Genomic DNA, 24,792 nt, shown 5'->3' with positions numbered 1-24,792 from the left:
CCAGTCGTAACGTCACTGAGACTAAAAGGGGTCGTAATGGATATTTATCCATCAGGACTGTTTTCTGCTCTTTAGCGTTTTAAAGGGTGCAGGAACAGCAAGAAAGGGAAATTAAGTGCAACGGGCTGTATATCGCATATCACGAGATAAAGCCCCCCATGCATCCAGAATGGGGAGAATGTTGTTTATGTCCCCATGTGCAAAGTGGCATGGAGTGTAATTAGCTTAAGTACCTACATAGGTAAAACTTTTGATAAAAACTGTGTTCATATGGTACAGTCCAAAAAAAAAAATAGCTTTCATTGTTCGACTTTACATTGTAACGAAGCACCTCGTTAGGCAACACGCGGGAGAGTCGTTACGGACAATTGCGAACGGAATTTCCAGATTTCTGGACGAAACCAAGATGCACTTAAATCACGTGAGTCTCGTTTGAAGTGAAGGTTGTGCTCGTTTTATTTTTACCGTTCTCGAGGCAATAAAGCCAAAGTTATTCGTCTTGGTCTCGTTGCCCCGGATGAGTTATCGCTCTTCTAGCAAGAGTACTTGTTGCCTGGAAAACAACTCGAAAGAATGTCTTAAAGACCGGATTCCAGAAATAACGGAGAACGATTTTAATTTCATTTACACTCAGGTGAACTTTTAACGGACACGAAAACTCGGCCAGAACATTACATTATGTAATGCATCATTTTTAATCCGACAACCAGAGGTCGGGCCCCCTTTTCAGCTCCCGCACGCTGAATGACTTTCGGTTATTTGTCGTGTAAACGGGGCTTTAATATACCGGGCGTTCTGCAGAACTAAAGGTCGTTTTTTTCTTATACACGTGCACATGCTTAAATGTTTACGTTACGAGGCGTTAACCTAATGAATTCCGATGCAGATTTCGTACGGATATCGCGTAGAACAACCTTAAGCGCGAAATACCTGCTTTTTAATTATGCCGGACGCGTTCGATAAACAAAAATCTAACTGCGTTTACATGCTAATAGTGTTATGTTTAGAATTTTGAAGCTTAGCCTTCAGTTTTTAAAAAATTAAAATTTTCGATTATTAACCAGCAAGAGCATTTTTAACCAATCAGCTTTCCTTGGCTATCACTACACTTAAAGCTACATTTACAATCACTTTCAAATGAATTGAAACAAATTGAAATTTGACAGTTCTCTATTTATCATTTACAATGACAAAAGCTGAAAGCTAGATAGGTTTTGCACCACTTTTAAATTATTAATTCCGCAATATACAAGTGTGAACAGTACCTTAGTTTGGAATGATGCTTGACGCACTTCGAAGTCAAATTTTGAATTATTTCTTTACAAAGTTGACTTTTAAGTGAATGTAAATGTAGCTTTAGCCTTCACAGCTTATTATTGTACTGAAAGAGTTTAAGCTGTGGCTTGTTCAAGGGTTGATTTATCCGAACAACTATTTTTTATAGCAGCAGGGACTCAATTTGAAAACAAACAGAACCAATAAACTACTTACATGCAAGTACTCAGCAACGTTTTCCTTAACACGCGGTGTCTCAGGTGAGTGGAAACTCCTCTGGTGAACCGTAAAAGTATCAATTTTTCGTCCGTTTTATGGTATTTCACTGAAAAAACACAAACTCTTAGCAAAATGTGTCAAAATTACATTTAACCTAAAAGTAAGGTTAGGTTCACTTTCATTCAACCGCTTCTAGTTGTCATGCGGATCAATGAATTCACACTAACATCACTAGACGGGACATTGCACAGCAATGGGCATTATTAATTTCTACAATCTTTCAAACGTCTTTTTAGTATTTTACAATACTAGCCGATTAATTTAGTTAGTTAAGTTAGACACCTGAAGTAAATTGTTGCTTTTTGATGCGATTTTCCGATGCTGTGTTGTCGAGTGGACCAACAGATGAACGTTCTGTTTGTGTTAAATTGACTTCGCCGACGTTTGCTCGATAATAGATCAAGTACGCCGCCTTTGCATAAATACACACACGGTCGATGAATGATTTTCTAAACTTAACCGTCCATTCACCAGACATGGTTTCCGCATCCAATGCCTTGTGTTGGAACTGTCATGGCTGCTTTTATTGACTTCGCAACTTTCAGTTTAATTCGGGTCGGATTAGACAGTTTTAGAGTAAACAAAAGAGAAGTCAAACAGGGAGTTCTCCAAGACAAAGGAGTTACTGGTAGAAAAATGGCCTTTAACTCGAAGAGCGCCATATTTATTGACTAACAGATAATGCGATAAAGGAATAAGGAATGACCGTTCCGCAACGGAGAATACATTCCCCGGATAATGAAACTTGAATACACAAGCGTGTAACGTAACCCATATGCAAAATGCCGTATAATGTTCAGTTCGAGGAAATGCATCTCTGTCTTTTGCTCGCTTTCAGATCTGGCTATTTTAAGACATTCAATAATTAAGTCCGAAGATAAGTTTATATAATCGGTCATTACAAGAGAGCCGGTTTAATTTAATTGGTGCAGGACGAGATGGAGGGGGGGCTACCCCAAAAGTCGTCTAAATCAAAAAATGTTACGCCACTGACAAATACTCAAAATCCCAAAGTTTAACTTAGACGGAGAGCCTTTTGTGTTTACCGAGCCCATAAGGGTGGGAGGGGTTAAAAATTGAGCCCCATAAAAGGGATTTGCAAACTTACTGCTAATAGAAAGCAGTCGATTATGCGAGACGTGAAAAGCGGGGAAAAATCGGGCGGAAAGTCAAGCGGTGCAAAATCCGATACCGGACCAATATAAGGCGACTCCTGTGTTTGTTTCCTGATTTACGTTCCGCGGTAAGTCCCCGACAGAGGAAATAGAGCGGAAAAAGGTGAAAACTACTTTAAAGTTAGCTTTCCTTAACGATCGTTGTGCGCCCACATACGGAGTTGATGCACCCAAGCACCGAATAATAACCAAACTTCCATTTTTTGCGGTGAATGACAAAAACATCGTTAACTTTCTGAGATGTCAATTCCAGTTCATGCATGAATACAAACCTAGATTTTTCAGTACATGAAAGGGTAACTTAAGGCAGATTAGGTCGTTTGTAGTCATTGGTATTGCTAATGCAACTTGAATTTAAATAAAAGGAGCCATTAGGAAATTGTGTTGTTTTTAACAAACAAATTGGAGAAGTTTTGTTTATAAGTACGCTTTCACTTGATTAAAACTGACTTACGTGTCCTCTTTAGAAGTTTAATAAAGATGAACATATATCCTAAAGGTTTCCAAAGTTTGGCTCTGCCGACTCTCGACGCTCTTTAGGGAGGTTTTCCTGATTTAGGCAACCCGTTATACACCTCAAGAGTAGCACTGGCAACCTGAAATACATATTTAATTTAAGTAAAATAGAAAAAAACTTATTTGGGTTATTTTCTTAGGTGGAACTAATGGAGGGGGCTCACAGACAATTCCACCCAATGAAAAGGAGGGGGACCCCTATTCCAGTGGCGCCACCCAGAATCCCCACACCAATGCCGGCCGCCAACAATAATAACGGACCCAGGTGACTTTTTATAATAAGAACCAATTTCTACGACTGGTTTTGTGCAAACGCAAGTGGTTTTTTAAAAACCTTATCGGACATCCCAGATCTCGATTCACCACTCACTCAAAGCAGTGCAGACATACAAATCTAAATGGACCTTTTGTAGGATTTTCTGGAAGCCGTAGATAGCAATCTGATATCCTTTTTTTTTTTTTAGTTCGGCCATGCGAGTGCAAATGCATGTTTTATTTTTCCCCGTACGCTCTCTCGTATAGGACAATACCACGTATTACCACTAGGTCATGTTTATTTACGACAGAAAGTTCGGAGTTTAGGGACTGATAAACTATAAAGCCCTACGGGTGGTAATCATTTTAAAATCCTAACAAGCCGGAATAAATCAGCGCAGTCGGGGATTTACTGGGCGCGAACGTTAAGGCGGTTATTCATAATTAAACGAGGGATTTAATGAAGTTATTACCGGGTCGGTTTTCTTTAATCAGAAGCTGGCCCGGTCCTGGATCCGCGTTGTCAGGAGTAATACGTTCGTTATTTTTAATTGGAGAGGTCCGACGTACCGCCATTTTTTACTCCATCCACCGATTCTTAATTAATTTCCCCGAGTTATTTTTAATGTCTGTGATTTTTCTTCAAACGGATGTCTAAATCAATGATTATTAAAGTATTTAACTTAAGAAATAAACTTTTAATATTTGTATTAGATGCTGTATGATCTGTAGATTTCTGTTCTTTACAACTGGATGTGTGGCGCCATCTATCATACATACAGCTGAACGTAAAAATCTATATTCGTGTAGAGGCTCGGTTAAGGTCGAAGGGTGGCAGCTTTGATCAGTCACAACGAGATGGCGCCAGGCAGTTAAAAAGAGAACAGTTGCAGCACACTTATTCCTTCACCATCTGTCAGGAGTGTCAGTGTATTTTTGTAGCTACACCATTTCTAACTGTAATTCAGAAAGAATCAAGTGTAATTTAGAATAGTTAATTGTAATTCAGAAAATGTGAAGACTAATTCAGAAATTGTTTATATGTGGCCTTTTCTGAACTACATTAGGAAATGGTGTAGAAAAGAAGAATATAACAATGTCCGTACCCCAAAAACAATTTTTCCCATTAACGATCAAAATTATGGCAATTTGTCAAAACTTCTACTGAATAGCCTCGTCCATCTAGTCCAATCTGAAAGTAGCCCTTGACAAAAAATGTTAAAATTTAATTTTTTAGGAACAAATTTTGAAACACCCCGGTAGAATTGCAATTCCGTCCGACCCACTCTCTCCATTAATCAAACGGAAAAATATTCAGGGATCAAATTACGCTCGTATAACGGAAAAAAACAATAAAACAATTTAAAATTTAAGTCACGTAAGAATACGTTCCTGGTCATAAATCATTTAGGATCTTTAAGTTTTCCGGCCTGGCGCGGGGGCGGAGGGAAAAAGCCGAGGAGCGTATGCTCCCCTTCGATAACTCCGAAGCCCTTTTCGATTCGGCCCCCCCAGCTCGACTCATAAGGGACTCTAATCACGATTTCCGTACAAATAAGAATAATAATATGATGTATATCGTTTCGTAGGACGACAAAGGACGCAGATGATCCGGGCAAAAACGCAACTGTCCCGGACAGTCAACAGCAGCAGAGGCTTATCTCAAAGGCCCCTTTTCGAGTCCTGGATAATGATGTCAAAACCGCCTGGATCAATCCCAGATTAATTTCGAAGGTAAGTGAATCATAAAAAATGCTCATGTGCAGTTAATTTGGTTAAATCACAAAACTATTCGTTTGTGATAAGACTTTGACACTACTCATCACTTTACTGTACATACAGAGAGGAATTCCCATTAACCGGTAATTAGATGAGATCCCATTAGGCTCAGTTTTTTCTGTATCAATAAAGTCGTTAAAATGGCGGATTAACGAGCCGACTGCGGAGATTTCAATAGTTGGGACCGGTTTGCCCTGTAGGAAAATGCGGGTTATTACGATTTCATAATTACAGGGTGTAAAATATGGCATTCGGTGCGAATGCAAGGTGCACATAACGAGGTTAAGTGCTTGTAAGTCTGCGCATGACGTTGCCTGACTTTTTGGTACGGCACGAATCTGATAATAATTACGCCTAAAAGGTCGTCTCACTTGTGGCATCCTGTAAAACCATAATAATTAAAGGCACAATCAAGATCAAAAGGCAATTTCTTACAACTTAATTAAAGCCCGGTACGGATGCAATTACTCGTATTTGCATTATTTAGCAATTAATGGCGGATAGGTGATTTACAACCTTACTATCACATACCTTAATGGATGTAACGCAATATTGAGCACTTTGGTGGCGAATTTGTATGCGAACGACGTTGGGAAAAAATTAAATGAAGAAGCGTCCGTAATTAAGGCCTCTCTCTCAGAAATCATTAGCGAATTAATTTTCGTATAAGGGGAAATATTAATTATGTACCCCCTCCCGACTAAGATGAAGTGATAAATCATCACCTTTATGTCTCCGCATTCCTCCAGTGGATCTTTGAGAGAAATTAAAAATGGGGTGACTTTTCCCATGTTGGAGCTTTATTAAAGCAAGCTATACTGGTGTGACTTTTTATGACAAAAGTATTATTACGGGATATCCTATGATACATTAATAGTTTTTTCAAGAACTACTGTTGTGTTTATCACCATTGTTGTCAAATCTTTTGGCTTGTGCCGCCTATAGAGGACGTCCTGTATACAAAGTCAAAAAGCCGCCGAAGACACTGTACTAATAAAACCAGTGACCCAAACCGAAAAGTCGTTTAGGAAATGACGGGCTTTTAGTCCCCCCTCCCTGGTCTACAAACCACCGTTTTAAAAATTGCATGTCCGAAGCGCATCGTCAACGTTCAGATGTAGCGATTTCGCCACATGAATGCGTACTTAGCGTAATTGACTCTGAGAAAGAAAATAAAAGTCCATTTGGGGGATGAACCATAAACTTGATCCACGACGGGACGAGATAAAAGAGCCAAGATACCAAGAAACGTCCTAACAGTTTTATAGACTAAAATCCGGTGCATCTTTCTATTACAATAATCAAGTTTGGCAGCACTGTGTAAGGACAATCTATTAAAAAAAACACCCTCTGCAGTCTTAAATGACTTGTGTCATAAAATAACGACCTAAAGTTGGCAAAGTCAAGAATATGAGACAATAATCCGTTTCGACAAGGAGATGGAGTGCGTAAAATCACATTTTCGCTCCAAGAAATTGATGTCTCGGAATGAAAATAATATTTAAGTAAGGAGGGGGACGGTTTATGGGAAAAGTTTTGTCCGTATTTACACCCCGGGTGGTTTTCGTTGAATTCAAGAATCGCAATCGAACCAAAAGTAAAAACTTACTTAAATGCCGCAACACGGTCACGTACCAAAGTTAGTGTTTTGTGGGGAATATATATTAGAAATACGGACGACAATTGCCTTCTGGGTGTTGTACGTGAGTAAATTAATAAGCCGTTTATCATAATTTTGTCCCGGTAAATTGTAGTATTGTGGTATTGCCAAAAAAGTAAGTTTCTACTAAGTACTGACCCAAAGTCATAGTTCACTGGAGCTGCTGTTTTGGCTTCCCACACAGGGTGGTCCAAATTGATTGTAGGATACTTGAAGGGTAGAAAGTTTATTTTTAATGTACTTTCCACCCTTGAATTATCCTACAATCAATTTGTAGAACCACCCTGTGTAGTTTCACTGTTAAAAATTAATTTTAAGTTAAACCAGCTCTAAGAAGAAGGTAAAAAGCAATTTCTGGAGTGAATTGTTCTATTTCCCAGGCCATTTGCATACTCCTAATCTTTGTTACTAAAGACTGCGCCTGATTCTAGGCAACCACATTAACATCTACAAGCAAGGTGTGTTACCTACATAGCATATAAGTCTAAGTGTAAAGAGTTGAATACTACAAAATTTAACTAAACAAACTTGAAAAAATAGGACTTTAATTTGGGCCTTAAATCTACCAAAGTTTTCACTACCAGCTCATTCGCCAACTGTCAAGAAAGTTAATAATAGCAATGTTTTTAATCTCTCTTGTAATGTGGTCATATAAGCATACTAAGAGTAACTTAAGTTACTGAAGTAGATTATTTAAGTTTTTTTCATATTTCAAATAGTATACTCTAACACAATAAGATAAATAAGACACAATTCACACTATTGAGTTGATTATAAATTTCGTTATACATACAGGGTGACCCAGTGGTTGGTGAAATAAGCAAGTCGATAGAATGTGGATAGAATGACTAGCAAAATAGTTATGGACCAATTCCGCAACCCCGGGCCATCCTGTATTATAATATAATTTGTAACAAGTAACTTAAAAAGAATAAACTAACTAGTAGCTTCAGTTACTTTGCAGCTTAACTATTTTTTTTTCAGAAAGTAGCTATCCAAATTGTAGCTTGAATAGTAATCAATGTAGCTTGTAGCTGTAACTAGCTACTTTATTTTAGTAGCTTGCCCGACTCTCTATACACTATAGTGTTGTGAGGTTAAACAGTCTACATGTGCAGCATTTGTGTAAAAAAAGCTGCTTTTTCTTGACCAATCACAAACTACAAACATTGCTGTGGACCATTAGACCGTTGTAGAAAAAGTCCTCTACTTGCAAATAATGCATATTAGTCAGTCAGTTGCTTCCAAAACTAATAACCATCATTATAGGCTCAGTTGGAGAATATACTAATCAACCAAACCCGATCCGAGTGGGAGTGTTTAATGTAAACGCACTTAATCCATTATGCACGTGATAATTATACAGCTGTAAGAAAAACTTATATGTATGTACGGTTACGTAATACGAAAGCTGTGTTGCAACTTGAATAAAGTACCAGACGAATTGATTTACACAGGAATTAATCTCGGATGAAGTACATCAGTGTTTCTCCTCACTGCTGTAATGCAGTTGATTGATTCGAGTAGTAAATTGGAGGTTTTCTTTTTTTGATTGAGAGAAATGCATCAAATTGACGATTATTAAGGACCATCGAGACGGTAAAAATCGCCTAAAACACTTAACGGCGCCGATTTATAAGAATCGTACCGAAGCGAAAGAAATGGCCCATTAAGCGCTTAGCTGCGGTAACCGACTGGAATGGAAATATATATCAACAGTTGCGGGAATGTTTCTGGACCCCCTGGTCACCGGTAATGAGCCCTGCAGGAAAAGTGTCGCGCTTTTCCCGGTGACTCAACCCTCGGGGCGTCGAAAATGCATTCCTCAGGATCTAACGAACGCTAACGAACAGCATATGGCGTGGAATAACCGGATTAGATCCGGAGATTTAGCAGAAGGGGACGCAAATCAAATAAGGTAAATAAGAGTCGCGAATGGGGGTGGCGGATACTAAACAGACCGCACGTACATGCCGGACATGTGTCGGGAAATTGCGTGTTACTGGTCGTTGGGTAAACAGCGCTTACAAACGGTCGGTAAAGAAAAAGTTTCAGAATGCCTTTGTCGGCATATTCCGCTTTGATGTCAATACATTGCTTTTCATATTGTTGTAAGGGAATGTCTGTGATTTTCGGTGCGTTATTTTTAATTACTGCTTCTCTGTATGCAAAAGCCTGGTTAGGTAACAGAACCGGATTTAACAGTTTGACAACCCCACCGTTTTCAACTAGGTAATGTAAGAAAATTTCTAATTTACTTACTTTCAAATGAAGGAGATGTTCTTTGCCCCCACCATCTTAATTCACTTCAATGTCTAGTCTAGTCCAATACACCTAAAGAAACAAGTTTCCAAAATTGTTTTTAGTAGCATAATGTGTCTGGATTACCTCGAAAGACCTTCATGAAGCAGAATCCTCAAAACTTTCTAGGTATGACATGATCATCCATTTGGATTTGGGAACTTGCAGAAACTCCAACCAATTACAACATCTTAGTGTATTGGGGCTATACTATAAGTTAAGAATATGTTTAAAAAATCTCGAAACCACTCGTGGGAACCATTGACCTTATTGTCGGGATTGTAACCTTTCCATCGACGTGTTAAGGAGCTAGTACGTGCCTGGTCAATCCAGAAGTAATCAGCATGCACAGCAATTCGTTATCGGGAATTGGAAAGATGCGTTGATTGCACAAGATATCATCAAGCTGGAGGGTGCTAACGGCCCTGAGGGTGAGAAATTGAACCATACCGCATCATTCCTCCCTTTTCGCTACTTTAATGTTGATTTTGAATGCTTTGAAACAGAAAGACAATATTTGTAATTTAGTTTACAAGTTCTTTAGATATGTTTCCCACAGATCATATAACAGACAATATGGAAAAAGAAGTTGCCGGCTGCACATCCCATTTACAGTGACAAATAAACCTAATACATCCAAATTAAACAGCCAAAGCTATTTTAATTGAAAGCCATATATTACGAGGCCCATTTTAATTTGATAGGCCTTCTCCCCCCCTTCACTCACTATACGGTGTGTCACATTTGGTACAGATTGAAATAAATATCGTATATGGAGGGGACAGCGATTCTTTTGTTATGACGGTACAGCACGTTTAATAAATCAGTGGGTTTTTTTTTGGGAGACCTTTTTTATTTTCTATAGTGCACGTCAAAGCCACTTTAAAAGTAATCAAGTGCGCCTCGGGGACGGATCAAGTTAAGCGGGCCCGGTCCATCGGTTCTCCACAAAAAAGTTGTCGCGCTCCCCACTTTGGATCGAGGGTCAAAGAAACTCCATAAACTTATAACATGAATATTAGATTAGTGGGATAAAGAAACAGCCACAGCCACACAAAAGAAAGGGCCTCCCTCGAGTTTTTCTTTCGGATTCACACGGCTCGTGGAAGCGAGAAGAAAAAGACCGGAACCGTGAATTCTTGTGTATTAGTCACTCGAAGTTGCCAAGGCGTTCGTTCAGTCGCAAAGGGCATATAAATGGACCCTGGACCGTCCAATTCTTAATCCAACTATTATTGCAATTCTTTCCTCGATCGGGCTCAATCAGTGGAGTTCCATCAATCAATCTTAGCGTCCGATCCGAGGGATTATCGGGAGAACTCCAGATATATACACATTAACATCTACAAGCAAGGTGTGTTGCCTACATAGCACATAAGTCAGATCATAAAATTGACGATATTTACATACAAAAAAAAAACAGTATTAAGTATGTAAACACAGTTGCGCACACTAGACTAGGTTTTAACTGTGACATTTTGCAAATGACCAGTCACAGTCATATCACAAGTTTAGCCTAGGTTAAGTTAGGTTGCTAACCCATAAAAACATTAGAAACATAACTTAAATGGGCCTTAAATCTACCAAAGTTTTCACTACCAGCTCATTCGCCAACTGTCAAGAAAGTTAATAATAGCAATGTTTTTTAATCTCTCTTGTAATGTGGTCATAATTTAGTGCGAAATTCCATTTTCCCAACAAACCTTTTTTTGTGTGAGACAGAAGACCCAATAAACAAAGAAAAAAAAAAGTGGTCATATAAGCAATACTTAGAATAGGGCCGGGTAGCTGTAGCTTTCTGCATTTTGGCATTGGTATTCATATGTTTCTGTTCATTGAGGTAACTTAAGTTACTGAAAAGTAGATTATTTAAGTTTTTTTCATTTTTCATTTAGTATACTCTAACACAATAAGATAAATAAGACACAATTCACACTATTGAGTTGATTATAAAATGGACCCTAGACCGTCCAATTCTTAATCCAACTATTATTGCAATTCTTTCCTCGATCGGGCTCAATCAGTGGAGTTCCATCAATCAATCTTAGCGTCCGATCCGAGGGATTATCGGGAGAACTCCAGATATATACACCTATCAATCTGGGATTTTTTCTGTCAGATTAATTTCGTCTTATAGGGACACTTAAAATCAACGTTATTGCTGTCCTATAATCACCCTCAGTGGGTAATTTGTGAGGAATAATACCATTGAACAAAGCTAACTCTGATAAACAATGCACCTGATGCTTCCAAGACAAATTCATTGTTTTGCAAAAAAAACGAACAAAAGTACAGTCGGGGAATCCATTACAGCATCCCAATAAATCAGGGGGGGGCCAGTAATTGAATCATGGCGCAGTTAAACTAAGAACAGGAGACACAAAGTGGGAGTAAAAAGTGGCGACTTTCCCTTTCGGCCTTGGCATTTTGACAAATCTGTTTGCGCGATAATGGAACTGCCGAGAGACCGTATTCCTGTTCGGTGGACGCGTCATTTCCCGTTCCTGTCTCTGACTAATTCTCTAACTGCCTGTTTTTTCCGCGTCTCCCTCGTAACAAATGTCCACGTACCATATAAAAGCCGTTTTGGCTTTTACCGCCCGGACGCGTTATTGTTTATTGTTTGTCTGTCCCCCTCCTGCCCACCACTCGTCCCGCACGATTTAATTAATTTAATTTCTTTGCTGCAAGCGACATTTCAAACTTGATTAAACGGCACACGACCAGTTTTGTTTGTATACAGGGCCGCAAAAAAATTACAATTTACAACTGCCGGAAGGGGGAAATTTTATTTGGGCGGAAACCCCAAGAATTTGTCTAATCTTGCTCGGACGAACTGGAGCGATAAATCATCGCCCGATGACGCGGCAACGCACTTTCCCCTAAAACAATTAATCCTGGAAAATTGGAAAAATGGAATGCACAAGTCACGGGAGAGAATCGATAGACGGAAACGCGAAAATTGAGGATGTGTCGTGTTTTTCTTAAAGCGTTATAATACTTAAATCCACTCAGGACTGTTAGTTTGTGATTGGTGAGTTTTCAATTTGATTGTCTGATATCAGGCACTTTTTGGTTAAAAATACAGTGAATGACAGTAAAATGCATGCCACACTAAAACCAATAGGACTGTTCCCAGAAATAATCTCCAACTAATAAATAATCAGAGAAATATGTCTAGCTATTGGCCACAAGTCAGAAAACGTCATAGTCACGTGAGAATTCCACCAATGAAACTTGACATTGACTGTTTTTGAGTTGGAAACCAGTCAGGGATTGCCTCTGCAAACTTATAACCAACATTTTCCGATTTTTAGTTGGAAACTAATATAATGCAAAAAATTATAATTACCTGAAGATGTTTCAAGCTGTCATTTCATCATAGAGAGGCATTTTGATTGGTTGAACACACGATGAACCTAAATAAAATTTTAAATATAAGTGAACTGTCAAATTTGATTTATAATTCTATTGAAAGAATTAAGCTTTTATATAGTTTAGTGTCTAAATAATGCACAAAATTAAATGATTCTAACAACGAGGCGAAAATTGGAATATCCGGGCCAGATTGTTCGAATATCTCTCTCTCTCCCTCCTACTGTTAACAAACAACGCGAGGGGGGGGGGGCGCATATTTATTTTAAACAAAATACCGGCGACTTCCATTAAAATTCTCCGCGTTTTCCATGAAATTATCCTCGGTTGTTTTCGTTTTGTGCCCGGTTCGAAATTACTACGCCACTTTTAGAATCCGATTGTAAAAGTATTTTGGTTTTAATTGCAAAAATTATTCATTTCTATGGATGTGCAGTTGTTTATATACAGAATGTGACATCACCAGGCACATTGGGTTTATCACTATTTTTGTCTAGACTATTGATTGGTTTAATGGATTTCAGATTGACCTGGAGTTGATAAAGAAGCCAGACTACGTGCCACCGTTCGAAAGAAACATGAATGGTCATCAGCACCACCACTACCAGCAGCAGCAGCATCTTCGGCCGTCCTCTTGCGGAAGGATCCACGACCGAGAGTGGGAGCCAACGACGGTGAATGGACGCGCCAGACCCGGACTTTTATCATCAGTGCCTACCACAACCGCGTCCGGAGCACCGGAATCGACCGGAGTGATCAGACGCGTCCGCTCCAAGCCGGGAATCACCGCAAATTCGCGCGCCAAAATGCCCACGGAGAAGCCCCGACCGGCCAAAAGTCGTCTACCCCAAGTCGCCAAAAACGTACGGCCCGGGTCGTTTCGGGGCACCCTCAAAGTTCCGACAACCACGCCGGTACCAAATCAGCACCAGGTGCGCGGATTGGCCTACCGCCAGCAAAACGTTTTGTGTGATGGTGCCCATGGGGTGTTTGGTGTTTACGCGGAAACTAAGTACGTTTACGCGGTCAATAGTGTGGGAAATAGTTTGGCTCAAGCTTCGGCTGCTGCTGCTTTTTTTGCTCGGTAAGTACCTACCTAATAGTTAAGAAAAAGTTGACAGTGTAAACACTCGTTTTTGGGGATTTTCAATCTGTCAATACAGCGGCGTTGTCACGTTTAATCCTCGTTAATTACCCCGATTTTCAAAACAGTTTTGAATAGGGTAGGGGTGGTTTAGCACAAAGGTAAACTTCTTTGGTGGCGCTCTCTCCGAACAGGGGAAATCGAATATTTGCCGAACAATTTTTTAAAAGCCGTCGACACCCCATCTGTCAAAGTCGTCGCTAATAAGTCAACTTCGGATTGAATGGCGGGGGCGCCAGCGGGGGCCTCTCCGCCGAAAGGGTGCGTATACGAGGGAGGTTCCTTTTGTGTTTTTCCAAATTTAGGTACGGCCCGACCTTTACCGGGGGATTCTAGGGCACGGGAAAGTGCACACACACACACACCTGCGCCCAATAAAACGAGGTCTCAAAATGCGAGCGTACTTTCAACGCTCTACTACAATAAGTCACCGTTATTGGGGCCCGGACTATGTTATTTTACTTTGCCCTCAATGCAATCTCATAATTTTGACATTATGTTACAAAAACAATGTTACAAACTCAAAATGTCACCCAAATCTATTCATAGAGACGAAATTTACTTGGAAAAAAATTGCATAGTAGTAATGCCAGTTCTCTTAACAATGTATAACAAATACTAAGTTTATATAATGGAATTTAAAGTAAATATAGTAAAACTAGGGTATTTAAATCCGAAAAACAGGTGGCTGAATGTTAATTAAAAGCGTGGGGTGGTTTGCGTATATGAAATAATAAAAGCATCGTCCGGGGATGCCCTGTGAATAAACGCCAAAACCAATGAAGATTTATTATAATAGGCTTTATAAGCCCTAATCACACGCTGTAACCTAATAATGGGTCGGTAATGCGTTAAAATGACGGAAAAAGGGTTTGAAAGGGCCCTGCATGTAAAAGAGACGCCGTTTTGGTTTAAACTGAAAAACACACACAAGACAATGGATTTGTTAAAAGTGTACAAAACGAGACAATCAAAATAGTTTCGTTTTCCCATCTACCAGTTCATTTTACATTAGACAAGGAGGAAATACGCATTTATACATCCGTTTTCTCACAATTTCGGTGTGAGAACTTGCGATAAGACTCTTGTATGCACATAACGGTTAAAGAGAGTAAAAACAGAAAACAAGCAGAGTTTCCATCAAGCTACCAAAACAGTACGAGCAGCTGCGACAAAGTAGAGAAAGCCCCTACAAGGTATGACATATAATTAAATTACTGTAGAGGTATAATTTATAGATACAAAATATGGAGTTAATCCAATGTAAATTGCGTCTTTCATCGACGTATACAATAGCGTGATTCGCACTAAGTGGTTGTTATAATTATAGTAATTAAACCAATTTTCTAAAACCGCAAACAAACCGAAAACTCCCCACGATAAAATTTGCATTTTTGGTCCTTTCCAATTGATATAAATTGATTATAACGGCCGTTGAATATGATAACGAACGGGCATTTAGGTGAACTAAAAACCGCTTTTAAATATGCCGCCGGTTATCTGGATGAACTGGTGTGAGGCGGCAGTTTCATCAATAACCGGGTTAATTCGGCTTGGGATATTATTAACATTCGTGGCAGATATTTTCCACACTCCACCCTTTCGGGTAGGTAAACTGGGGGGATGTAATATTCGCGTCAGATTTCGGAGGTAAGTCGCTTTTAATTGATATTGCGGATTAATAGTTGGTGTGTATGTTTCACTGACGGATCGGGATAATGAGGAATTCGAATGTGTTGTGGAGGTGATTTAACTTAGTATACATTTTGTTAAATGTCAAGTGACAACTGTCAGAACACGTCAATCTCCTTCAACCTGAAGTTTTGAATAAAAATCAATTTTATGGACAATTTACTTCTAGATTCGCTTTTTTATAACTTTTAAAAATCAAAAGTCTAATAAAAACAACTATCAAAGTCATAAATCAGGCGGGTGGTAAAAAGTGCTGCAGGGCCGTAAAACTTGCGTAGTTACGTGCTAATGGGGCGTGGGCGCCCATAAAAAATATTACAACTTACGTAAGCAAAACACTATCGACTTGCTTTTTTTCTAAGGGCTAATTTCGATTTTATGGCCCTATTAGTGCATTTACGAGCGTAAAACTCGAAATTCCACACTGAATTTATCGTAATAATTTGTAATCACGCATATAGATGTCGCGGAGACGCTTTTTCATATCTCGCGGTAACTGGTTTGTGCGATTTACGGCTTAGCCAGTCCTGTAATAGGCCTGGTTTTTGTTTCTTTGTCTATTTTGTTATTTATGTTCGGATGGCACGCAGGCAAACCTTGACGATGTGGCGAAAGCGCTGCGTGCACAAACTAGCAATGCGAAAACACGTTTGCAAGTTCGTATTGAAAAATAGTCAAAACAGTCACGTGACTCTAATGAATACAGTTTTGAAATTGAGAATATTATGGGACATTAAATTTTTGGGCACTTTTAAAATGGTCCTAGAGGCCTCTGGCACTTTCAAAATGGTCGTAGAGTAAAAACAACTGGCAACAGTGCTCAACTAATGGTGGATATTTTTCATTAACTCTTATCATATCAGCACCGGGAATTTGGGAGTGCGTATCGTGGTCTTGCCTCATTATAACGCACAGAAAGCCTCGTTTACCTTAAACTGGCCGTTAAGACCTCGTTTCGGCTTGTTCCCTTTACGAAAACGGTTTTATTTTTTTATTAAGCCCTATCACGCCCTTTCCCAATCTGGGCACAGGAGTAAATAAAATCAACAGCCTGGATAACGACACGGGATCGCTAAATTATTCAAGGGACAATCCGGTCCGCGATCTGGAAAACGCTTAATTAACCCCCTTCCGTCCTCCCTACACACTTTACCATGTTAAACCTAATTTAAATGTATAGAATTGCGTCCCCCCTTTGATTTTTCCTGGGGTGGCCCTGTCGTCTTTTGCGTTACCTAACCGCTTGCTAAAATATTTGTCTCTTGGGATTGAGTGTTTACATTTAGACCAGGAGCAAAGACTGTTACCTGTTCAAATTATCAATAAAAATCATTTCAAAAAGCAAGCAAGTATTGTGGTATCAATTTACAGAAAACGAGATGTTAATAATGTTTTAAATTATCAACCAATCAATGAATTCTTTGAGACAGTATTTTGTGACATTGTCTGAAAATAGAAGCTAAATATTGAAAAAGCTTGTTATGACTGTTTTCCAAGTGAGACAGAAACTAATGTCAGTTTGACGGTTTAGTACACGTCAGTCACGTGCCAGAAGTGTCTTCAACTTTCCAAGAATTGGTTTAGATTGTCAGAAGCCCTAGAGTACCAGAGACCTCTACAACTGTTTTAAATTGTCCCAGAACTATATGAAATTTGCCAGAGAACAAAAAGACCATTTTGAAAGCTACATAGACTTCTAAATGCTATTGAGAACCTTCTAAAAAGTGCCAGAGGCTTCTACAACTGTCTTAAACTTCTAACTACTATTGACAACCTAAAAATTGCCAAAATACCCCATTGCCTGAGGTCTCTAGGACCATTTTGAATGTGCCAGATACTTAAAAATTTGTTTAATTTATAACCTAAAAACTGTAATCATTTTGACAATCAATCAATATCAGATTTAATTACCGACATACGTTTTTTGCTGGTGATTGTGTGTTGGTGAAGATGGTTAACCGTCTAAAGTAAATAGGGTATGTTGAATGAGATAGGTGGAAATCCGGCATCGTGGCCGTGGTGGTTGTGCACGCGACCAAAACCGGTCGAGACGATTTGTCAAATTTTCCTTCGCTTTTCCCCGGCGTCTACTTTAAATAATGACCGACTTCATTGGCCCTCCCGATAATTAAATAACTCTGGATATGGCAGTTTTTCACGGGACAGCCGACGTGTTTGATTAATACTGCCCATTTCCAGGCGCATGAATAAAACATGGCCGATAACAAGTCGAGAAAACGGGGACTTTTCTGGATACGTGCCGACCGCCCATCTGCATAGCTGACGTAACGAGACAAAATACTTGGGCATCAATCAAACTTTGAGAGAGGGGGGCTTATCGTCCAGATAACCCTAATGCCCCGGCGCTAATTTTAATGCGTTGGGGCACACAATGTTATGGGGTGACAAATCGTGGCATGCTTGGACAGGGTCCCCCCTTATCGCGCCCCATCGCATTTTAGGGCAACCCTACGCCACTGGCCTCTTTAATAATAAAAGAGAGAAGGAAAAAAAAAACGAAAGCACGGTGCTAACAAAGGTTTTTAAACAGTTTCCGATTCGGAGTGTCTGATAAAAAAAAAGTAAAACCTTTTGAGCACGAACCGAAGTCAAGATTTGGAGATTGATTGTTTGGGACTGGGAGGGGATGATTCCCCTTCTTTGAATAATGGTAACATGAAAAATGTTGAAATCTGGACGCAATAATGCCAGTTGTGAGTACGTGCATCTAAACCAAATTCCCCTCCCTTAAGGGAGATACGAAGTTATGGAAAATTAGAAACTATAATAGAGTTTAGGATTCGAACTGTCGGTTAATGTTAAATATTTTGGGGTAACGCAACTATTTCATTTACGTTCGACGGGTTGTTACTATGAGTTTGGAAACGTTATTTCCTGTCCTAACAGGAAGAAATATTAGTAAATAACATCTGTCATATTGTGACAACTTTGACACTTGGCTATGTCAGAATTAGAGCAGTGGCGTGTTCACGTACATCTTTTCGGGTTCAAATAATAGGCCGCGAGGTTCGAGCTGTGTACACAACGTTGTCTGTGAGAATCTAATCTCGGTATAAGCGTGGAGGCCCCTGGGGGGGCTCCTAACAAAACTCGACGCGTTAAACCAATGCATTTCTTGCAGTAACGGCGTACAAAGAGTAATCAGGGTCAGGGGTCGACCGCCCGCAGGTCGGATCGAAAACACGATTCCCGGCCAGAGAAACATCTTGTATAAATAACGGACTGATAAATGGCCGTCCACGATCCAGTTGATGGCCGGTCCGGGACTCTCTCTCGCGGCCATTAATCTCGCAATTATATCGGAAGGCGGCCATTTTTTTGTATCGAACCAGGGAATTGCATAAATTCCGGTCCGGCAGCTGCTGCAAGCCGTGTGCATTACAAAATCCCGTTCTCTCCGTACGCCACTGTATAGATAGAGCTAAGACGTTGAGGGGTAATGAGGTTAAGTGTCTATATTTAAAACCTAATCCCTGATCCAATGATAACTATACAATAAACTAGAATTTAATCAAGGCACGCCACTGGACAAGAAACGTGTATAATATAGATGTCTATATCTAAAATGCCGCCATAAATTCCTGTTTCCTTCGGATGATTTGTACAACTTCACATAGATGGCACGCGAGTCTTTAAATCTACCCTACTTTCAATCTGTTTTTTTTTTCCTATTCTATCCATAAATTTTCCCTATATTGTAAAATGAGAAGAAATATTATAATAAGTTTACATGTTTACAAACCTAAAGTGTACTGAGTGAGTTGAGCAAAATGCTTAACTCAGACTTTGACGGTCAATGGAAAGCTCGTTCTATTGGCTATTCATTGACATAAAAAAAAGTCCTGGAAAAGTGTTGCAAATAAGAGAGTTATTTGAGGTTAAATGAATTGGTGCACTGAAGATTTGAGGTAAGTTGATAGTGCAAGTTTGACGCCATCTAGCGGACAAACAGTATCGCCAACCTGTCAACTTTTATATGTCAATAGAAAGCTTGTTTCATTGGCTATCCATTGACATATAAAAGTTTATAAAAATGGGTCTAATAAGGGAGTTATTAAAAGTCAAAGTAACTGGTGTCAAAATGGTTGGTTGAGACCCTTTTTCAGGGAAATTGACTTAACTAGTAGAGATACAGAAACAGTTGAAAAAACAAAAATTGCATAAAAAATTTCAGTATAACTGAATCCAAGCTTTGAACCGACAAATTCCCACTCAAACTGCCTATAGGGTGACCAAACTCTGTACACTGAAAATTTCTACTCAAATATTGCACAAAATTCCTTGGATAGGGTGGATTTAAAAAAACCGTGATTTCATACTTTTGATAATTGATGTTAATGAGCATCGAGCACTGTTTTACCGACAAAATAAACTAACGGAGCGCGTTATCGAAATGAAATTTGGCAGTTAAAACCGAGATACGCGATCATAAAGCCTGATTAATATTCGGCTCCCATTATCGGTGATTAATTGATCAACGTCAATACGGTTATAGAGAAATTGTCGAATTTTGATGAAACTATTAATACGCCCCTAACGGGGGTCAATATTAAATATCAGAGTCAATTTCGGCGGTAGAGAGAGCTGGATAACTAATGTACCTGCCAGAAAAACAACAACCTACATGAAGCATAAAGAAAACTTTATTTTATCACCCGGAAACTTGCAAAGTTCACTTATTAAGGAAAAGGGGGAGAGAGAAAGTTTTCCCCGCGTCTCGCCTTCTGGCCCGAACCAAAAATAAAACTCCTGATGGAGATACACATTTAGATTCTGCGACATGTTGTTCTACAAATTAAACGCTATTAATCATTTGATTTACGGCACATTTGCTGCTACTTCCATTCTAAGAAAATCCAGAGAGTTTTCCCATCTTATCTGAAATAGTGTAGGAGTGGTGGAGTTGCGAGGGGAACGTCGGGCCGAAAACTCCTAACCTAAAAACCGCACGACATACGAAACAGAAGTTGCGTTATTAAGACAGAAATCCGGAGAGACATACACATACACTGAGGAGGCGCGCGTCAAATGAAACGCGCCGCACGAATACAAATGAGCCGGATCGGGGTTGCCAAATGTGCCGTTCCTTCGGATGACAGGTGGACCGAGCGATATCAAAGGACCTAGAAATTTGCATGCCAAAGCAAAACTCAGAAAAGGGTCAGCCCTTGTTCCCTACCCCAACCCTGTGCCAGCAGCCCGATATCTTATCAGTAAGTCTTTGTGCCTCAAACTCGAGAAAAGTCGATTTTAATATTGAGGAATCTATAAGTAGGATCTACTCGTCTCCTTTCAAATGTTAGTAAGAACCATACAGATACGTATCGTCTTTATCAGCGAACTATTTGAAGGCCTTCCACTTTCAGTTTGAAAGCCACTCAAATATTATAGTAGGTAAGAAAGTTTGTATGTTGAGTTGCCTAACTTTTAGTAGCTAAAAATATATCATAAAAATCAAATCAATTAGTTACGTTAGATTGAAGTCTCTAGTAAAATCACTACTTTGTATTTTAGTATGACTTTTCAAAAATAACCTCTCCATCAGGAGAGGAAGGTTGCGGTATAAACGTAGCCAGTGAAAACGGCAAGCCTCGAAAAGAATTCATAAAAGACTATTATCATCTCCGTTCGTCCCGCGGTCCAGCATAAGCTGAAAATACTACTGTAATAACGTGTAATAAAAGCGTTTTCTTTCTCTTTCTTTTGTCATATTCGCGGATTTTCTTTGTCGTATGAGGGCGCTTAAATCACACTTACGAGCTTTGACTTTTGGGAACGAAGATTATTTTTCGACCAGGGTGATAAATAAATATTACCGTCGTCCCGGCTCCTTTTACGGGACACCTGTGACTCCCGTCGATTTAAGCCGGCTTTTTCCTACCATTGCCACGTGACATTCGAGTGACGTAGTCTCCCTAGAGAGGATTAACTCGATTCAGCCAAACTTAGCCCGTATGCAGTGTTAATGCATTATTACTATAACGTCATGGGCGGCTCGTTGACAATCCCAAATCTCTAGAGCTTTCTGTTTGACTGTCAAATGCCGCCCAACTTCAGGTGAAACGGTCTGCATTTATTATTCAACAGGTTAATGGCGTTTCGCTGTCAGAATCGCAAATGTTCCCGTCAAATTAATATTTCAAATCGACCCGGCATATAATATATACACTTCCAACGACTCGTCCAGTTCTTTAATTAACGACAATCAACAGTTTAGCCGATGCAGTGCGAATTGCTTGTTTTATTAAAGCCACGTTCACACTCGACACGGCATTCTTTCGGGCTCGCGTTTTAAAACGGCCTCATCCATCTTGTCCGGCTCGGCCATAAGTCACCGAAACCAAACACATCAGTTTTGTATTTGGAGTAAATTAAAGAACGCCAACCGGGGGCTAAACGACTAAAATTAGCAAAATCGAAATGGCGTACATAAATGGGAGCGGTAATTGGGCTCCTGGTGATGGACGAGCGCTCGAAACGTTCATAGGAATTTCCCGACAAAAATCACAGTAATTCTACAATTTGGTCCGTGGGACTCTCTCCGGTGCCAATAAGTCCTAATGATCTTGGGGGGCGCTAAGAATCCCGGAAGGGTTAAGCAATCCCCCCTCCTTTTGTTCTTAAGTGAAGTAATGAAATTCCGGGGGATAATGAGAAAGCACTCCACCAGTGTTCTTGAGGACAAATTTCGTCAGCCGTTTTGACGTATTTGGGGTTATTGTTGGCCAGATTTGTCACCCTTTCAGGCTTTCTCTATTCTTTCTTAAATCGAGGAATTTAACGATATATATTGTCAAGCTCCACGTCAGAGTCAATGGTTAAAATACTCTCAGTTTCAAAATGGTCCTAGAGGCCTCTGAAAATTTAAAACCACTCTAGGAAGGTTTTAAGCACTTGTAGAACCTTCTGGTACTTTCTCAATAGCATTCAGAGATCTCTGGCATTTTCAAAATGGTTCTGGAAGCCTCTGGCAATATAAAACAGTTATGGGAAAGTTTAAGACACTTGTAAAGGGCTCTGGAACATTTTAGCAAGTTACCAGCAGCATTTAAAGGTTCGTGGAACTTTCAAAATGGTTCTAGAGGCCTCTGGCAATTTAAAACCATTCTAGGACGGTTTAAAACACTTGTAAAAGCCTGCGACACTTTTAAGAAGATTCTCAGTAGCATTTAGAGGTCTTTGGCACTTTCAAGGAAGTTTTTCAAGCCACTTTTGACCACTATTAGAAATAGTCGATAAGGTTTTGTTTATTCGATCTTTGTCTACTGAAATGAGATATGGAATGTGACGCAAATGATCAAATTAACTTGGTTTTTAGTCTTGTAAATTATAGAAGGTTCTCGGAAAAACTGGTCGTAACTCAGACAAAATACGCAAATATCCGCTTAAACTAGAAAAGATGTGGCATCATATCTGTAGGATTACCGACGTAAATTTAATAAAGCCCCATTCTGCATACGTCGTACACCGGGGGCTTCATTATTTTTCGGCTCGAAGGCCCCCCAAACATTGCCACTGTCTTGTCGAGGCCGTTAATATTAGCCAGGGTCGCTGGCGATCGCGTTTGTTCCGCCGTAAGTCCTTCGTCGCGACGAAAACGGGCAATTTTCTTTAATCACTCTCTACAGCGCCTCGAAATCTACATTTTAATTTAAACCCCTTTCATTCTACGTTTCATTACCGCCCCCCCCCCCCTCACTGTGATCCCCTGTCTTAGCCATCCGTCGCTTTCCGCAATTATTTTGGCTTCAGTTTTTCTGCCAATTTTGTGTGTTGTGAAGTGATAATGGAAAACCGCCGCGTCTTTTAAGGTTCATTTTTTTCTTTAATTAAATTTACGCTCGTTTTGTTTAATTGAATTCACTTTTGAAGGGGTTGAAGCAACTCGGCAACCGTGCCCTCAAGTCTGGCTTGAGTAAATCATAAAGCTGTCTAACCACAAGCTAATTACATATTTACCGTTAGGGTGGTCCAGACTTGATTTCCTGATGAATTTTTGAGCAGTCAAGTGGACGCATTGGATCGGGTTGTCATGTTGCTGCACTCTCCACTTTCCAGGCCCATTAACAAACGACTATTTATAAAAGCGTGGAAATGATGCGGCATAATGAAGATTTCATACGAAGATGACGGGTCACATATTTCAAATCGGGAGCCGACACAACGCCAGTCAGCTTCCATTTCCTTTGGGATCCGAAACAGACCTAAAAACAAGTAAAAAACAGTGACGAATAGTACGATTTCATACAGAGAGTTCCCCCGAAGGGGTGGGAAAGTCCATATGTGCAGTACACGTTTGTGATTGGTCAAGAAAAAGCAGTAAGCACTGAAAGCTGCTTGTTTTTATCTTTTTTTGATGCTGCACAAGTAACCATTTTTTTAACCAAAAACATCACTGACTTTGCTGCTGATGATAGGTTTGTATGCATCTCAGTACAGTGGGTGATCACATGTGACTCATCACCATAACAGCATCCCAATTACAATAGTTAATTATACCCTAACCTAACTTAACTAACTACTGTTTGTGTAACTTCAGCTTTGTATGCGTGGTTGCATAAATAGTGTAAACAGAAAATAGGTCAGTGACTTCTGACTGTTGCGTCACAATCACCAGCAAAAAACGGATATGGATTGATTATAACTTAAGGCAGGGGTTTGATAATAACTTATATACTAGTAGTATATGACCAACCAATCAAAGTTTATATCAACAATTAAACAATTCTTAGAAGTTGTAAAACACTTGCAGTGCCACTGACACTTTTTACAAGGTTGTCAGCAGCATTTAGAGGTCTATGGAACTTTCAAAATAGTCCTAGAGGCCTCTGCAATGTAAAACAGTTCTGGGAAAGTTAAAAACAGTTGTAGGGTGCTCTGGAACTTTTCAGAAAGTTTTCAGTAACATTTAGAAGACTTTCAAAATGGTCCTAACTTATAAAAACGTCAAAATAATTTGACATTATTTAAACCGTCAGTCTGACAAGGGATGTGACGCAACAGAAGTCACTGAACTGAGAGAATCAATCGTACTTAGACGTTACTGTAAGCATATTTTTGACATACTTTAGGTGTACTTGTGCTGATCCAATACAAACTTACAGAACCAACTTGACGGAGGTGTGGGCAAAAACTCCCTCTTTCTTAAATTAAACACTAAACTTTGAAGAAGTTACGGACGAGTTGCGGGCATGGACTATTGAACTTCATGCAGTCGAAACCCCTTAACGAAAAATGCTATAAATAAAGAGAGGCTCCGTATTTTTCTTTGTTCAATACGACTAAGGAAATAATTTAATAGAACGGGAAAATGCATTATA

General features: G+C 39.6%; 2 protein-coding genes across 16 annotated transcripts in view; one reads left to right on the top strand and one right to left on the bottom strand.

Annotated features, from left to right (window-relative positions):
* Positions 1 to 24,792, top strand: part of LOC145736289 (kinesin-like protein CG14535) — an 80,213-nt gene that overhangs the window by 6,106 nt on the left and 49,315 nt on the right. For both annotated transcript variants that reach the window (XM_081990618.1, XM_081990616.1), the window contains exons 2-4: positions 3,386 to 3,510; positions 5,090 to 5,234; positions 13,140 to 13,699. In XM_081990618.1, the coding sequence (XP_081846744.1) occupies positions 3,395 to 3,510; positions 5,090 to 5,234; positions 13,140 to 13,699 (821 nt within the window). In that variant the 5' untranslated portion in view covers positions 3,386 to 3,394. The remainder of the gene's footprint in view (positions 1 to 3,385; positions 3,511 to 5,089; positions 5,235 to 13,139; positions 13,700 to 24,792) is intronic.
* Positions 1 to 24,792, bottom strand: part of LOC145736308 (uncharacterized) — a 62,592-nt gene that overhangs the window by 6,619 nt on the left and 31,181 nt on the right. For 7 of the 14 annotated variants that reach the window (XR_014179882.1, XR_014179889.1, XR_014179888.1 and 4 more), the window contains 7 exons: positions 23,432 to 23,676; positions 12,593 to 12,659; positions 9,507 to 9,735; positions 9,328 to 9,450; positions 9,202 to 9,273; positions 3,184 to 3,325; positions 1,492 to 1,600 (listed from right to left, as the gene is read on the bottom strand). Coding sequence is in view for 2 of the 14 variants with exons in the window: in XM_081990652.1 (XP_081846778.1) it covers positions 1,492 to 1,600; positions 3,184 to 3,217 (143 nt within the window). In the remaining 12 variants the exon portion in view is untranslated. Of the gene's footprint in view, positions 1 to 1,491; positions 1,601 to 1,836; positions 2,054 to 3,183; positions 3,326 to 9,201; positions 9,274 to 9,327; positions 9,451 to 9,506; positions 9,736 to 12,592; positions 12,660 to 23,431; positions 23,677 to 24,792 lie in introns of those variants that run through there. The other 7 variants (XR_014179879.1, XR_014179881.1, XR_014179878.1 and 4 more) reach the window with 2 other exon arrangements.

Source organism: Ips typographus, linkage group LG12 (genome assembly GCF_016097725.1).
Source record: "Ips typographus isolate SLU linkage group LG12, UJ_Ityp_2.0, whole genome shotgun sequence".
In the NCBI taxonomy this organism is placed as follows: domain Eukaryota; kingdom Metazoa; phylum Arthropoda; class Insecta; order Coleoptera; family Curculionidae; genus Ips; species Ips typographus.
This window is presented reverse-complemented; position numbering and strand designations above follow the sequence as displayed.